This window comes from Myiozetetes cayanensis, unplaced genomic scaffold, assembly GCF_022539395.1.
Source record: "Myiozetetes cayanensis isolate MyiCay16 unplaced genomic scaffold, myiCay2020 scf7, whole genome shotgun sequence".
Classification (NCBI taxonomy): Eukaryota; Metazoa; Chordata; class Aves; order Passeriformes; family Tyrannidae; genus Myiozetetes; species Myiozetetes cayanensis.
In genome coordinates, this window is record NW_026087964.1 from 7,180,423 (window position 1) to 7,197,742 (window position 17,320).

General features: G+C 42.3%; 1 protein-coding gene across 1 annotated transcript; it reads right to left on the minus strand.

Annotated features, from left to right (window-relative positions):
- Nucleotides 1-5,393: 5,393 nt before the first annotated feature.
- GPR78 (G protein-coupled receptor 78) lies at nucleotides 5,394-13,149 on the minus strand. The gene is made up of 3 exons (XM_050337585.1): nucleotides 12,014-13,149; nucleotides 11,370-11,483; nucleotides 5,394-7,426 (listed from the first exon to the last, which is right to left on the minus strand). The coding sequence occupies exons 1-3, from the start codon at nucleotides 12,679-12,681 to the stop codon at nucleotides 7,189-7,191; spliced, it is 1,020 nt and encodes a 339-aa protein (XP_050193542.1). The 5' UTR covers nucleotides 12,682-13,149; the 3' UTR covers nucleotides 5,394-7,188.
- Between the last annotated feature and the right edge of the window lie 4,171 nt (nucleotides 13,150-17,320).

Consider the following 17,320-nt stretch of genomic DNA (forward strand, 5'->3'; position numbering starts at 1 on the left):
TCTAGAAGGAAGGAGCTTACAAGAGCCAAATTCAGTTGGCTGGAGTGATTGCAGATGCTCAGCAAGCCACAGGTATCTATCAGAGGGAGGACATGAGAAAGCTTAGGAAAAAAGGGCTCAGAGATGTAAGCAGCTGTAAAAAGACTGGAGTGCAGGCTCCTCTACAGCCACGCCACCTCCATTTGTAGTCTGCTTGATATCTTTTTTGTCATTTGAAGAAAAATGTACACCTTAGTTTACATTTCCACTCAGTGCCACTAGTGTGGTTTGCTAGGATATATGAGAATCCCGTTTTTTGGGGTTTTTTTTTGTGTGTGTGTGTGTGTGTTTAATTAAGTGAACAGATTTCTTAACCTAGCTGGTCTTAAATGATGTTTGCAAAACATTTCTGTAAAGTCAAACTTGGACTTTACTGATGAAAACCTTCAAGTAAAATCTTGGCTTATCTCCACCTGATGCCGGTGAAGTTAGGATCTTTCCCTGAACATATTTTCTGCTTCACTTATGCCTCTGCCCACAAAATGAGTGGGATGTAATAGATAGATGGGATATAAGCAGCCCCCTGAAGAGGAGCAGAGGCATCATCCCTCCCTTGTGATAAGTACACTACCCACTGAACTTCACTAGCATGTACACAGAGTCTGCTCTTTCTCATACACAGCATCTCAAATTTCCACCTAACTTCCAGCCTGGCCAAAGTGACACACTCCAAGGAGAAGAGAGATCCCAGTCTGAACTCTCACACCCAGACAAGACCACTAGTTCCATCTAGAAAAGTGCAAAAAATTGTCTGTCACTCCTTTTTTGCAAGGTGCTGGCCTTGGAAGCTCCACAGGACAGGAAGAGGAACATTCTATTTTTGTATACTACATAACTTTCTCCCAAAAATTCAACTTTACTGTCAACTCTGAGGTATCCCAAACCATCATGAGAGGCACCTTTACAAATGCCTGAGAAACTGAGCAAAAGATCAACAGACAGATTTAGGATGACTGTATTCATCTTCCATACCTAAGTATCTTCTAAACCATGTTTCATGCAATTTGATCCTTTCCTGGCTGTGCCTCAGGTCTCCTGTGAATAGCAGTTCTAGTACTTCTCTGGCTTTCAGCAGGGTAGTAAGAGTGAAATGATAATGAAGTATTCAGACTAATGTATGAGAAGCCCAAAAGATATTTTAAATACCTAAAGCAGGCTTCATTAAAAACTATAACAATAAGGGTTTGATTAGCTGAAAAGCCATATTTCAAGATGAAAGCCAGTGTGCAGCTATTCATCTGAAAGTCTTTTGTAAAACAAAGGTCATGTATCACCAATCAACATCTTGTTTTCCCATGATAAAGGACAAATATGAAACAGAAAACCTAAAACATGTTTAAATATTCTCATGAAGGTGCACACACAGACCACACAAACCCAACCTCCAGTCCCATGCCATGGAAAAAGGACACTGAACAATTTACTGGGTTTCAGAAAACATTCTGAAAATGTGCATCAGGGTTGACAGCTGCAAGCAAAGAGAACAGAGTGGTTGGATATGTAAAGACAGGAATTATAAAAGTGAAAAGAAGATGGTAATGAGTCTGCCACTTATGGTCAGGCTTCATTGAAACACAATTTGAGTGCTAGGCCTTTGGTTGGAAAAAAAATCAAATTGAGAAAGCGAGTTAAGTATAACTACTCTACTATTAAGCAAGATGAACCTTCTTGGAAAGCATTTGAAGATTTCAGTCTATTTGGTATAGAAAAGGAAACTCTGTATGGCACTCACAAACAACAGGATGCTGAAATACATGAAACATGTACAATAAATAACTTAGGTTGTGTCCCAAAGGAGATATTTTGGAGGCTTTTTGGCATCTTTACAACAACCTGCACTCTTGGGATAACGGATACTGAAATGAAGATGTTTCAGTCATGGTTTATAAAATTGTAAGGCATCTAGTTATAAAGTAGTGTCAGGAGACTGGCATGATCTGTAGTTCTCAACACTCAGAAATACCTTTAACCATATGGACCCTATGACATCTAACATACCTGCTTTGCAATATGTTTCATTTGCATAGAGAATGTATGAGAAGCCTGGCTGGGAGCAGCTCATGCAGTGCTCACTTACAGAAAAGAGCAGAAGCACCAAGTTTGCATCATGCACCCTCACGTCCTGGCAAGGAAAATCTGACATTAAAGGGAAAAGAACCAGGGATATGCAGAACTGGGACCGGTATTTAGCCTGTTTCACATTCACAAGCCACAGGGAAAAGCAGCCCCACCTCAGAGAAGCAGCTGTCTGCATATACTGTGCCAGGTGACATTTTGCTCCCCCATGATTCTGGCACTGAAAGATATTCATATATTTACAACCTTTCTTAAGGTCATTTCTGCTGTGTCTCCAGCTGAGCCATTAAATATTAATTGGACTACTTTCCAAAAATAAAAAGCAGACCTTCTAATTTACTTGTGTAATTTACACCTCCCACAAACCAGGTGTCCTCCTGAACCAGACCAAACGAGCCATGTGCTTTTCACAATTCTGAAACGTGATGTGCTTTTGAGACAGACGCACAGTTTCTTGTTCATTCTGTGTTCAAAAGTGCATGTTATTATTTGGGAAAAAAAACCAAAACAACACCTTAAACGAAACAGAAAATATGCCCTCCAGGTGGTGGACTCAAACCTTCCCACTCAGACTAGATGGCTCTCTTCAGTTTGGGCTTCAGGCTTGATTAATTTTTTTTAGAAATATTTTACCTAGATGAATTTTGAATATCTTGTCACAGGTCATTTTGTTCAACAAGGTTCAAGGCTGCTAGATTTCTCAAAGAGCTCAAATTTTAACCCACAGTTGTAAAGAGCATGATCACTTTCTGGTCATACACAAGCATATGCATTAAAGAACTTTTGTATTCTCACATAGAATCATAGAATAATTTAGGTTGGAAAAGACTTTTGAGTTCATAGACTCCAACTGTAAACTTACTTAACCATGTAATAAGCCTAAGAGAAAATTTAAGTGCAATACCAGCATCACTCATGTTAAGACAAGGTAAATATGTATTCAGTAATCACTGAGCCACACAGATTATTTGCAGAAGTTTATTCAGTGCTGATTTACACAGATGAATAAAATTCCTGCTCTTCAGTGAGGCTAAGGAATCTCTGGAGTGAAAATTCACAGAATTTGAGGTCCCTGTTTCTCAGCTGCCATCTAAGCTCAGAGACATTAAAGTCCTCAGTATCACACTACCCAAGAAAGCTAGTTTTGTTTTTCCACTTGTAGTGAAACGCATTCATCTTGTCAGGGTTTAGCAGGCTAGATGCCAGCTCATACCTAAACCTTTTGGGAATCTGTAGTCTAAGAAATACTTTAGCTTTATTGCCTCAGAAATTCAGTCTGTCAGTCTCAGATCTTAGCTGCAATATGGGTGCTAGGCAAAAAAATTAGTTTCTCTTTTCTTCTGGAAGAGACTCTGTCATAAGTGAACATCATAGCACTCACATAGCAAATGGGGCAGACAAGACTCACTTTCTTTGAAAAGGTAGATTCAAAAGGTATCCTGGATCTTGCCTAAAAATATCCAAATCACCAGACTTGGAAATATTTTGGTGAAGCTCTGTTAAAAAGAGAATTCTCTTTAGTTACATGGGCTAATTAAAGGTTTGTTGTGCTGCAGAGTTCATACCCTGACTCCCATTAGGTGGATGATATCACCCAGGGAAGTTGGAGTTCTCAACTCCAGTGTCTGGACAACAAAATACAAGTTCAGGGAAGAGGAGAGGACTTTGCCAATTTGAACTGTAAACAAGAGCTGAAAACTCACAGCCCAGGAGCTTTTTTTGGGTCCTACTGCTCTGAGGAAACAATGCTTCTCTTGCATACTCTTTTAGCAACTTGCCATCATTTTCCCTAAGCAGCCACAGGTGGGTGACAGCAATTTCTGCTGGGGAAATCGTAGTATCAGGCAGTTCTTGCTGACTCCTGTGGTATTTCCACCTCCACAACACACTTGCCTAGTATTTACCATTCTCTTCTCTCTTAGGAAAAGCTACTCCATTGGGGAGGAAATCCAGACGAAGTTTCCTAGAGCATTACCTTTGAGTTGGCAAGTGTGTCAATGGCAAGAGGCCATTTTATATATGACAGTTCAGCTTTGTTGGAAATCTGATCCAAACTAAACCCTACTGTCAGGACTGTGTATCCCCTGTTTTACCTAAAATGTCAAAATGTCAGTAAGAGGGAATCCACAACCACTGGTAAATACTACCATGGTGTAAGATACATGTAGCACCAAATCCTTTGATACTTGTTGCAGCATTCCAAAGAAAAGGAGGCAAAGCGTGGCTTCCCCCTATCTCCTCCTGTCCCTGAATAACCCAGAGCATGGTGAATGAAGCACCAAGCTGAGTTTTGCCTGTATCAAGAAGCCAGGGTAATGAAAGCGAGACCTCTCACTGAATGTTTCCCACTTGGTTAGAAAAGCAGAGGAAGCCCTTCTGGGTTGGTGCTGAGAAGAAGAGAGAAAGGAAAAATTCACCTGCATACTGAGGTGGGAAGAGGCAGGTGCCTTTTGGTAATGCTAAACAAGGCAGTTAAACTTCATTGAAAATCAGCACTGAAGCACCACAGCTCTTCTTGCCCTTCCTTAGTTTCTGCTCTGCAGCACACTGTTGACCTTACCTTCCTAATTCTCTGAGGAAATGGAATCTAAAAGATGCTCTGCATCACCCCGTGCAGGCTAAAATATTTTTTCTTTTTTCTTTTTTCTTTTTTTTTTTTCTCATCTGGACCTGAGGACATCCAGAAATATTCAATACTTTGTGAGATTGCATGGTATTGTAAAGTGTACAGCCTCAACTGGCATAAATAAGCTTCATTAACTTAATAACAGATGTAGCAGTTTAACTGTGTTCTGTTTTATACCTTTAAAATTCAGCTTCTAAGTTAATAGCTTTTGAAATTTGTTACTGTAATAGCTTTAGAGGTTTTTGTTTGGTTTTTTTTCTCCTCTACCACTTTGTTTAATGATAGAGTTCTATATTTCATTTGTATGTCTTGGAGGTAACAATTTAATATACTTAACTATATGTAACATATTCCTTTCTCAGAATGAGGACCATTTTGTTTCAGAAACCAAGGCTAAGCTAACAATTGTAGGTATCGTTAAGCTCATGTTTATTCATGGGTAGATGCTGTAGTCTATTAAAACTCATTAGCACAAAACTGACTAAAAAAATTAGTGAAAATTTAGCATCCCTCCTACCCCCCGCAGAGTGATGTTGCAGCTGAAATGAAAGATTGAAGCATCAGGTTTTTTCAGCGGCAGGGCAGAGGGGGAGGAAGGGGGAGACAGACAGGAAGTAAGTAAAACTGGAAAGATTCCATAGACAACTCTTTCTTTCTGAAATGCTGTATTTACACAAAATTGAAGAGAGTACAAATACTTTACTAAGAAGACAAAACCATTGTAGTACATTCAGTTTAAACACAGGCAGAACTATAGATGCAAAGCACAGAGGCCAAAGGTACTTGCATGGGGGAAAAAAAAAAAAAGTTGCATCAGAAAGGCCCCAGAGATTAAAAGCAGGAGGTACGAGAACATGGTATCTGTTATGCAGCATCACCTTTCTTTGACTTCAGTGGGACTGAACAAGACACTCTCCTTCCTCATTGTAGATAATGGGAAAAGCCCTCTCAATGTGCTGATGGCTCAATACTGGTTTTACGAAACAATTAAGTGTGTACTTAATTTTCAGCATGGAAATGGAGCTGTTAACTTCAAATGAAATTATATTTGTGCCTAATCACATGCTTATATTCTTAGTTTGACCAGAAGTAGCCTTCTCAATGCTTCGCAGGGTCAAGTCCATTGTTACATAAAAATAAGAGTTCTCTACTGTCTTCTTTCTTTTCATTTTTCTTAAAATATACTTTAGAATTGATTTAATTTTCCCCTTAGGTACTCAGTTAGAAAATAGTAGCTTACTGAATGCCATAGAATTTTAAAATTTTATTAAATGTCTTATATAATCAAAGGAATATTGTTCAAAATAATTGCCACAGTTTTCCAAAGCCTGTTTAGATTTAAAAAGAAAGAAAAAAGAGAAAAATACATATAAGAACAAAGCAGCTTTATATTTCTGGGCATTTGGCAGCAGGTCTGTTATAATATCTCTTACACATCTCTTGTTACCAATTAAAATCACCAGATTAATTGATCATTATTAAAGAAAAGGTTGTACAATATTATTACAATTCACCATATATAGCCAATGCATGAAATATTTTACACATTATATATCCCTTAAAAAGAATTAATATATTTTAGCCTTTTCTTTGAAAACAGATAGCTTCTGACATGATATATCTTAAACACAGTGGTATCTGTCACTTCTACTGTCTAACTGATTTTTTTTTTTTTCTGAATAAAAGCTTGTTCGAATAGGACTACTATCTCAGTGATGGAACTACAGTGCTATTTAACTAAATTCCATATACGTCATCATTACTGTTGCTGCAATTATTGTAATTACATACCACTGAAGTGCTAAATATTAGTAACTCAGATATGTGGACTTTGGTTATGCTTGATAGAATACTGGAATATCAAATATATGTACCACTTCCTAAAGGCTATGTTACAATCATGATGCCTAGTAATAAATAATAATAACAACAATCTCAGATTCAAAGTGCTGACTCACTTGAGGCACCAATACAATAAATCAATCAATTCAAAGACTCATTTTTAATGTTTAAAACTAACAGAGCAGATCCTGGATTGCCAAGTTATATGTGCAGCACAGAAGACTCTGAACCTCTCCTTCCAATCCGGGGATTCCTGTGGTCCCAGAAGACACTGGAATATCATGTCTGATGTGGAACGCTCCAAGACATACCAAGTCTTCAGATATGAAATATTAAAAGCTTTCTAAGCTTCTCTAAAGCCTCGAAATGCTCTCTTAAGACCCCTCAAGCCAACTCCATTCAATCAGGGACAAGGCTTTGCCATGCATTGTGCTTGGCTGCAGATCAGGGAAGAGCCTGTCATGAAAGTCCACGATGAAATGTATCACATTATGCAGCTTTCACACCCTGGAGACACTGTCAGCACTGTCAGCACGAGAGGGAGAAGGCAGATTTCCAGCAGCAGCAAACACCTGTCTCACTCGAAGGGGAATGCTTTCATGTTGTTAGTTTGTTCTGTGCAAGCAGTAATCGTTTTCAGTGTCGAGAGAACTGTTGTACCCCGATGAAGGATACAGGTCCCTCTTAAGTATCCTGTTGACAATGTTGATCAGAACTTTTTTGTACTGTTGACGCAAAAGTGAGTAAACAAATGGATCTGATGCAGCCTTACTGTAGGTGAGGCACTTGCTTATAATTCCCCAGTAGTAATTTATGGTAACAAAAGGAAGGAGCTCTATCAACCTGTTAAACATTAAAGAGAAATGGAAACACTTAAGTGCTAATATTCACACTGAGCCCAGTTCTCAACTCATACTTCATGAAACATTCAAGTAACACTTCTTTTGTTACAGCACACAGTCCCTGCAGGAGAAGAGCCCTGTACTTACTGACTCCTTGCTTTCCATAAAGACAAGGAGACCTTTTGCAAAGCCACTGGGAGACAAAAAGAATTTCCTCTATGGGAAGAGGGAAAACCTGTGTTTTCAGTGGTAATGCTTCTGTGCATCGGAGAGAAGAAAGTGCTGTGGTTTATTACTCACCTTCTGAATTTAGAGAGTTGTGCTGGTAAGTGGTCAAAATTTTGGTGACATAATTGACTACCTCTCTCCCACAGCAAGCTTGAGATAGACACATGTGACTCATGGCATCCAGACTCACTGAACGCAGTTGCCTAAGTAGCGCTGTCTAATGGCACTTGAAATATTTGGGTATAATTCCATTGGCATCAGGCTGCTGTTCCTGGAAGCTGTGAGTCTTTGGCATATGTGCCACGCTAGTTAAAGGATTTGGATACTATGCAGCATCTCAAATGACATCAGAAACCTGGTCTACATCACTGAATCCATCCCCTCAGACACAGACAAGTTAACTTTCATTACACCACAGCGGTGAATCATCACAGATGCAAAGAGGATTCATGTCAGATCATTGTAGTTTGAAGAACAACCTGGCAGTATCTATCGCAGAGAGCTTTGAGTGGCACCTGCAATCCCACAGTATGCTGAGGAGCACACCTGCATCTACTTACCCATGAAAGTTTTTGTGTGCACTTAGCTGACCGTGAGTTTGGCCAAAGAAAACAAGGAGACAACACTTTTATCATCATCATATGACCAGTCAGCTGCCTCCAGACCTGTGTCTCCCTATCTGTGCTTCACGAGTGATTAGTGGCCTCAGCACCTCAGCTGAGAGGGATGTATTAATCATGGGGGGAGAAACTGCAACTAAGTTAAACAATTTTTCCACAGAAGTGAGAGCAATCCTTCAGACTGTTCCAGCAAATGTCTCGCCCAGCTCATCAGCAGTGGGCAAGCTCTCCAGGAAGGTGGAAAGAACAGGCTGAGAAGTTTTTATTTTCTGTACATCTTTTGTAAAACCCTTTGCAGGAGCAAGAATATACTACTTTACTCTATTCATTCCAAAAGCAAAAGAAAAAGTACAGTAAGATAAAACAGCCCTTTTCTGTACTCTAAAACATCACTGTTTGAAGATGTCAGATCAGAAGCTTTCTCAAGGCTTGAAGAACCTTCTGTCCTCTTTCCAAAGAGCAGAGCTCCCAACTTGCAGGGTGTTGACTTTTGAAACTCTTCCAATCCTCCCTCTTAGAAAAGCTGACTTACCACCACTAGGACTGAACATTGCAACAAGTGACAGGAAAATTTCTTATTTGTATGAGTAAAAGTGAAATCATTCCTATGACAAGTGCATTTAAAAAAACAGATGACTTCTGTCTGAAGCTGCTTGGAAAAATTTCCAGTGAATTCAAAACAGATAGAACAGGAAGACACAAATTGTGAGAAATAAATGCACAATAAATTACACTTGCTACTGATTGCTTCAATTTATCCCATCCTGCATACTATCCTAATACAAGAAATATACAATTGATATTTACACAACTGATGTTTTTATAAAGATGCTAAATAAGAACAGTAAGGTATCTCTCAGTCATGGAAACAGATGTATTACTATGTGTTCCAAATAATGCATTATGGGTCCAAACTTAATTGCACTGAAGCCAACAGACAAAAAATTACACAGATTTTAATAAGATAAAGGGTCTGGCCAAAACAAGTCAGGCTTAGAAACACTCATGTGAATGCATTTTAGTATCATTTTCTTGTTTTCAGTGCTATTACAAAAGAAATGAAATTCATCTGTTGGCTCTTAGTGAGCAGACGGATATATTGCTAATGATCCTAATCTCATTCAAATTTTTGAAATGAGGAGCAAACACTGAGCTCACAGTACAACCTGAGTCACCAGGCCAAGAGCAAGAAAACAGGGATAATGTCTTTTACATTGCCTCCCCAGAGATTGCTCCAGTGCCATCCCTCCAAAAAACCAGAATGGGGGAATAATGGGAAAACATGCATGGCAGCAAGTCCTCTGACCTCATCTCCATTACCACCTTTTACGTAGTGCTCTTGGTACTGTCTTGTCTTTGGGACAAAGAGTCTTCCAATGCCCTCCCCAGAAACTCCCCATTTTGCTGGCACTGAACCAGCTCAGTCCTTGTGACAGAGACAGAAGCTGCACCTTGACACACATTTCCATAAACCAGCCCTCAGCCTTCTCTGCAGTGACTCAGGAGGCACCCGTTTGTCACATATAGAAAATGCACCATCTCATGTTTGCCAAATGCAAGGTCTGAAGAAGGAGGTAACTTTTATTTTAGAAGTTTATTAGAAATATCTCCACTCTGAAAAATGTGGCCATGCTTGGAATTTGCTGAGCTTGCTAATGTTCAGATGGAAAGAAGATGGTAAAATCCACTTTGCTCAATATAATTACATCCTGATTATGGCAAAAGTGAATAGAAAATGACTCAAAATGTACTGTACAGTGATCAATTAACCTTTTAACTCTGTGATGTAATGTTAAGATTTGTAATAAACCTTCCAACTGCAGAAAAGAGATATGGTTATCCAGGCGATTAGTCAGGAATCCCTTTCAACATGTAAATGGGGACTGAAATAAATGTCACTCTAAAGATTTAAAAACATCATCTGTTTTGTGCACTGGCCTTAATCTATCCCCCACTCATGTAAGAAAAGGGCAGTGACAATGGCCATAAAAGGCCTAGATGTATGTGACTGTATAAGGTCAGAGCACTAAAGCTGGCCAATTTCTGTGAGCTGGTGTTGCTGCAGACACTGGCAGCTTGGTAGTAACCTTGAGGAAGCCCTCACTAGGGGGTTGTGCAGACTACTGCACCTTCCTCGACAGAAGTCATTCCTCTTCAAGGCTGTCTTGAACCCATTGTGAAGTAGGAAATATTTTTAAAAATCACCTGTGAAAAATGTAGCCCATTTTAGTTCAGAGATGAAAGGCTAAATCTGAGGTGCTGTGATTCAATATAATTGCATAGGCTTCCAGATCACTGGTTTATGCAAAATTTAAAAATAATAACCATAGATTGTATAAAGACTATACACGTATATAATGACAACAGTGCATAAGCAATTAAAAAGGTGTAAACCACCGGGATGGATGCCTATAATTCTATCCAGTTGAGAAGAACAGTGTTCCATATACATTTTCAAAGTCTAATTATTGGTTTTCCTGAGAGATAACTTTTACACCTCATCACAAGGCTGTGCTGCACCATTAGCAATATATTTACAGACATTAATGTTTCCAGACAGAAAGCTTATCCTCGGCAAATTTAAATTATGTCACCTCAGCTTCCAATAGCAGCAAACTTGGCCTTATGCCTTTAAAAACAAACAAAAAAACACCACAAAACACCCCACACCAAACAAACAAACAAACAAAAAAAACCCATTTAAGCTAATCAGGAAAGTCTGTCTGCTTTCCTTTCTGTTTCTCGGGTTGTGCTAATAAGGAAGGGTGGCGAGTCTTTTAAACTGCTTTTATCTCCCATGGCATGTAATTAATTCCTGGTACTTGTCCTAAAAGCCTCTTGCTCTTGGCAGAGGCGCCCAGACCTGGTTGCAATGAGCCAAGGAGAGGCAGAGCTGGCTGAGCTGCGCCCCAGGGGTGGGGGTGTGAGCAGGATCGGTGTGTCAGAGCGTGTGTTTGCGAGTGTGTGTTTGGTGTTCTCTGCCCCTCAGAACCGGCCCCGGGTGTCCGTTAGGCTCTGGCACCCCAAAATTAGCACCTTCGCATCACAGGGCGTCCCGGTCCCGCAAAGTCCCTCACCCCAACAGGGGATACCAACCTGGTGATAATGTAAGGACCAAAACAGATCACGAACGACCCTATAAAAATACTGATTTTCTTGGTAGCCCGCTGCCTCCTCCGTTTCTGCTCGTTCAGACAGCGCTGCTTTACACTGCAAAGGGAAAAGAGCAGTAGCGGGGTTAAGGCAAGAAGGGAGGAGGCGCGACGTGAACCGAAGGGAGATGGAAACGACCCTCTTCCGGCCCAAAAGCCCCTGCGCCCGGGAAGGGAAGGGGAGGGAAGGGGAGGGCAGTCCCCGGGGAGAGGAGGGCAGCCCCGGTGTGATGAGGTAAGGGTAGTCCCCGAGGGGACGAGGCGCAGTCCCCGAGGGGAGAGAAGGGCAGATGCCCCGGAGAGAGCAGGGCAGCCCCGCCCCGCCGAGTCTCGGGACGATCGCACTCACCAATGGTTCCCTCTTAAAGGGAGCTTTAGACAACGGGAAGCACCCGGCGAGCCGGATTAGCATTTAAACAGAGAAGGCTACAGACGCACAAGCCCCCGTTCCTGGCACTGAACAGCATCTGAAACTAGAGGCTATGTGGCCGGGGCAGGCAGGAAGTGCTGGGGAGGCAGGACATTCTCTCCGCCAGGGTACCTACCGCAAGTGCCCAGGGGCTATGAATCCGAACACGCACGCATTACCTGGGGTGAATATCCACCAGCAAAACCAGAGTCTGCATGGTAATAATGTCTATCCGCTTGCAGTGGAACCGGGCAACTTTCAACACCTTTAAATAGGTGAAACACAAAATCACCAGAGACAGCATGAAACTGGTGGAGTGAAAGACAATGGTGAACACTGTAAACCTTCTTCGCTCCGACTCTTCCTTCAGGTGTAGGGTGCAAGAGGCATAAACGCTGTTGTAATCTACCCATGAGTAAAACAAGGATACCAAGGGGAACGTGAGGGAGTGGAGCCACGAGTATCCCATCAGTATCACAGCGTCTTTATACCGCATCTTGCTGGTGTAGCTTAAGGGGAACACCACGGCAATCCATTTGTCGATGCTGAGCGCTGCCATGCTCAGCATCGTGTTGGAAGTCAGGAAAGTTTCCAGGAAACCCACCGCTTTGCAGACGCAGCCCCCGAGGGGTTGCTGGTTCCTCAGGATGCCCAGCAGTGTAAAAGGCATGTTCAGGACAGTGAGGAGCAGGTTGCAGAAGGATAAGTTCACCAGGAAAACCCCGGCGACCTGCTTGCGGATCTCTGTACTGTAGACGAAGCATAGCAGCACCAGGAGGTTGGAGAGCAGAGAGACAACCAGCACCAGCACGAGGAGCAGCGCCAGCAGCACGCCTGCCAAGTCCATCTCTCAGCGGGTCGCCTGGAGCTGGCGAGGGCAGGAGGAAGGGGGCACCCGCGCCGGCACCGCAGCCTCGCCTGCCGCCCAACGCGACCGCCCGCGCATGGTGCCGGCGGCGGGGCAGGGGCCGGGGGGCAGCGCCGGGGGCAGCGGGGCGCAGGGAGAGGAGCAGGGGGCGGGCAGCGGGGCCAAGGTGCAGAGAGAGGGGCTAGGGGAGCGGGGCAGAGGGCAGAGGACCCCAGAGGGAGCGGGATTCTCTGACAGCAGAGTCAGGCAGCGGGGGCACAGGGGCCGGGAGGAGCGGAGCGGGAGCCAAGGGTAGAGGGACCCCGGGGCGGGCAGCGGCTGGATCGGGAGGTAGGTGGAAGGTGGAGGTACCCGAGAATCGGAGCAGGAGTGATTCTTGGGGGATCCGGGGCACCCGGGGGCCGGAGGCGAGGCAGCCGGGGCCGGAGGGAGCGGGTCGGGAGCCGAGGCGGGATCAGGGGCCGCGGCGCTCGCCGTGCGCTGTCCGCGGTGCTGGAGCGGCGATGCCCCGACGGCCGCGCCGCCCGCGCTTCAGGCCGCGGTCCGCGGGCCCTCCCGCGCCGGAGCCCCCTCCATGCCCCGCCGCGGCTCCGCTCCGCCGGGCGCTCGGCCTCCGCAGGCACTGAGCATCTTCCCCCGCTGCCCAGCCCCTCAAATACTCCAGCCGCGGAGTCTCCCGCAGCGACTCATGCGCAGACGAGCGGCTGCGAGGCACAGGCTCATCCAGGGATCGCGGCGTCGGGCTGTTCCACTCCCAGATCGCAGGCGAGAGCGGCAGGGAGCCCAACTTTTCGCTAATGTGCAGCTCTGGCAGGATCAGACCTGGAGAGGAGTTAGTAGTAGTTTGATCCCGGCACTGTGCTCAGGCACACCCTGAGCCCACCGGCTGCATCCAGTGCTCCTGGAACCTATACAGAAGTTGGTGTCTGTGCCCCTTGGCAGGCTTGCCCCCGTCCATCTGAGGGATTGCTTTCCCTTTTGCCCCTTCTGCAGATTACCCTCTGGGTATTCACACTGTCACCCCACTGGCCAGCAGGGATGTTGCTTGCCAGAGACTCCACTTTACTTGGACATGCCAGCTGTCTGAACGAGTGCCCACATTTGGGTGGTGCTGACACATTCTGTGGAAAACTAAAGTCTCTCTCTTTGCCACTTTCCATTCACACTGCTAACACGATAGTGCAATGGCAGGAAAGGTTCCTTCTGTTATCACATTGTGGCAAAAGCTGTAAAGACAGGCATGAAGGAGGACAGAAATTCCCCCTCTGCAACAGCCAGAAATGTGGTTCATATGGCTATTTCCCAAAGATGCCATAAATCTTTCTCTTAGATTTAAAATAAATAAATAAATAAAAAGAGAGAGAGAGAAAACAAAGGGAGTAAGTTTTGGTGCATCAAAATACTGATACAGGAAAAAGCTGTCATGTCTAATCACTGTCACATTTTACAGCTGATCGCCAGAACTGACATGAAGAAAAAGGAGAAGAAAAGGTAGCTTTCCTACTATCCAAAATTACTCTTAATATCCTAAGGAAATGTGGTATTCTATATATTGTCCCTACAATGTAGCCTTGTCACGCAAGTGTGACCACTGTGTGGATAACTGTACATAAAACTGCTTGAAAGAGCCTAAAGGCAGTGTTGGTTTTGTTGTTTTTTGGTCGTGTTGCTTTTCCCCCAGCAGCAGTTATAAGTTTTGGATCAGGCTCTAATTGAAAAGCTTGCTGTGGTAAATTATACGTCTTAAGGAAAGAGCAAAGCCACAAGACATGAGATGTGTTATTTGGAAGAGAACCAGTACTGTATTACTCCTCATGATGGAAAGAAGATGAGCATTTTCTTTAATCAGAAAGATGTCATTTCAAAAGTAAAAAAAGTGCAGATACATTTGACAGTGATTATGCTTGATGAACAAAGATCCAATATATATCTGTGTAAGCATTTGAGGAAAAAAAAATCTATAAAAGCATGACAATACCAGTTCTCCAAGAGTTCAGTTGTTGCATTTCTGTCATCAGAGAGCCAACAATTTTTGGGAATGGTTGGGAAGAAATGAACCATTGTGGGAGAATCTGGATATATCATTACAGAGCAAAGGTTCTGCAATTACTCCCTCTCTGAGAGAAACAATTCTTACAATTCCAACTAGTCATAACCCATGTATGACCTACCTTTCATTTAATAGTATCACAAGGTTATGGAGCTTTTATGTTACTCATCAGGGATTAGAGGTTGCCTGTGTAGTGATGTCAGGTGGGGTAGATGCTATTTTATATCATCACAGGGACAACCTGGATGTGCTGTTCTCTTACGGTGATAGTTACTCGAGAAGCTGTTCACTGCTGGATCCAGACAGAAAGCAACTTCTGTCTCTTTCTCTCTTCTACACATACATGCCCAATTCCTTTCATACAGCCTTTTCCAATGAAGAATAATTTGTTTCTAAAAACTAGTGGAGAAAGAATACATCAACGTAAGACAAGAAAACAAAAGGGTGGCAAAAATCCAGGAAAAAAAATGAGTCTGCTTTTTCACACAAACATTGAGTTTTATGTTCCACTGCAACAATATTCTGGGCTTAAAAAAACCCAGTAGGGATGAGATTGGTAGATTTCCACCTTATACTCTGTGGAGCTTTGTCAAGGTGACAAGTTAAGCATACACATGATTTCCTGTGGGATGTCAGTCCTCTGTTTACCCTTTCCCATTTACAGGTAGCAGCTCATAGCGTAGTATGAATACCAGACACCTTTCAGTCTGATGTTCAAATACCCACTTACAGCCTTTGAGGTTGAAAACAATCACCTTTGAGAGACAAGAAGGCTTGAACTTGCCACGGTGGGTTTGCAAAAGTTTGCACTGGCAGTGAAAACACATATATTCCTGTTACCTTTCTGAATATAAGCTGACATATGTCAATGCTCACAATATGCAAATGCTCACAGCAGTCATACTAAGCACACATATTTTCTCAATCAAAATCTTAGTATTTACTGTCATAATCAAGGATCCTGTCTTGACTGAAACTGGTGACTGTGGAGACTGCTGCAATACAATTTAGAAAAGGAAAAAACTAGATGTTCTTGTCATTATTTATCCTTTAATAGACATAGGCTATTTAGTTAACACAGATTAGGTAAGTACTTGAGAATTTTTTTCAAATATCTGCATCATTCTTTAAACCTACACATTCATCAGTTCTAAATATTGACCACAACTTATTGGATTAATTGTTAATGGACTATATTCATTGGAAAGGAATAGGTGAGATTCAAATTCCTTCTTAGTTTCACTCCAGGAGAGATGTGTCATGCAAATTTCAACATAGATCACAACTGAGCATAATTCATTTCTAATCAATGTATTCTGCAATGGCTAGGAACACATTTAATTTGATTCTAATTTTAAGAAAGAAGGACATCTCAAATAATTTATATCAATTAATTTGCAAGTACAGAGAAAAGCAACCCTTTTTCCCAGATTCTCTTATGACAGGTGAAGAGAGGGAAATTAAATTATATTAACCAATATGGGGGAAATGGAATGACTCATGGAAGTGGTGTTAGGAGGAAAGCTTTTCACTTCTAGGCCACTTGCTAAAAATTGATCCATTTCAAAAGTAAGACTGATTAATACTCATGAGATTTTTCAGTATGTTCTGTAAAAAGCTCTGCTACTCATAGTTCCTGAGAAACACAGAGAAATATCTTCTCACTACCACAATGGCAACAAGTGTGCTATTATTGTCACATTAGTTTTAGTTTATGAAGCTTTAGTGGAGACAGAGTCCTTCAGTTCTTCAAACCTCAACAGCAACTTATTTTTTTTACTATTTGTTCCCTCTTTCTTCTCAGAGGCCTATTTTATTAGGATTAGGACTATAGGGTCTTTGAGCAAGCAGGGTTTATTTGGCAGACTAATACAGATTTTTTTTTCTTTCTGGAACAAAAAGACAAATAACAAGTAGATAGTAGTATTGTGACAACCAACTGGTTGTTAGGCTCTAAAGAAAAGATGCAAAGCCAGACTCATCAGTATAATAAAATTCTACAAGACTGTTCCTGTGGCAGAATTCCAGTAGGCACATTTACCACCCATGGAATAACTTTGTCCTTTCTTCCTAAAATGGAGAAAAAACTCCACACGTGTGTAAAGTCCACACATTCCTTCAGTAGAACTCTACTTTGCAGGGGAAAAAAATGGAGCAGTAAAAAATATGTTTATCTGTCATAACTACCTGGGAAGGTAGAAGAGCAAAAGAAATATGAAGTTCAACCACGCCACAGTTCTGCAGACCAAAATTGCTTCAAAATTGCTTAAATACTGTAATGGGGAGTCTCAAAGCTCAACAGATAAATTTGCAGTTGTATCAAATCTGGACACTTGCAAAAATCTTTTGACTTGTGCTTGTGTTTATGCAAACTAGACCTATTCCTACAGTCTACAGAAATTGATCTCAAAATAATTCCAGAAGATAATATTTTATTTTGGAAGATGGATGGCAACAGAGCTCGTGAAGGGTCTGGAGCACAGCTCTTACGAGGAGCAGATGAGGGAGCTGGGGCTGTTTAGCCTGGAGAAAAGGAAACTCGTGAGAAACCTTACCACTCTCTACAAC

What these genes read in the sequence shown, in the direction of transcription:
- GPR78 (XM_050337585.1), bottom strand. Translation starts at nt 12,681, where the DNA reads ATGGACTTGGCAGGCGTGCTGCTGGCGCTGCTCCTCGTGCTGGTGCTG. An exon ending in CTGGTGGATATTCACCCCAG is followed by an intron (nt 11,484 to 12,013) that starts GTAATGCGTGCG and finishes TTCCCTTTGCAG; the next exon opens with TGTAAAGCAGCGCTGTCTGA. An exon ending in GGTCCTTACATTATCACCAG is followed by an intron (nt 7,427 to 11,369) that starts GTTGGTATCCCC and finishes AATGTTTAACAG; the next exon opens with GTTGATAGAGCTCCTTCCTT.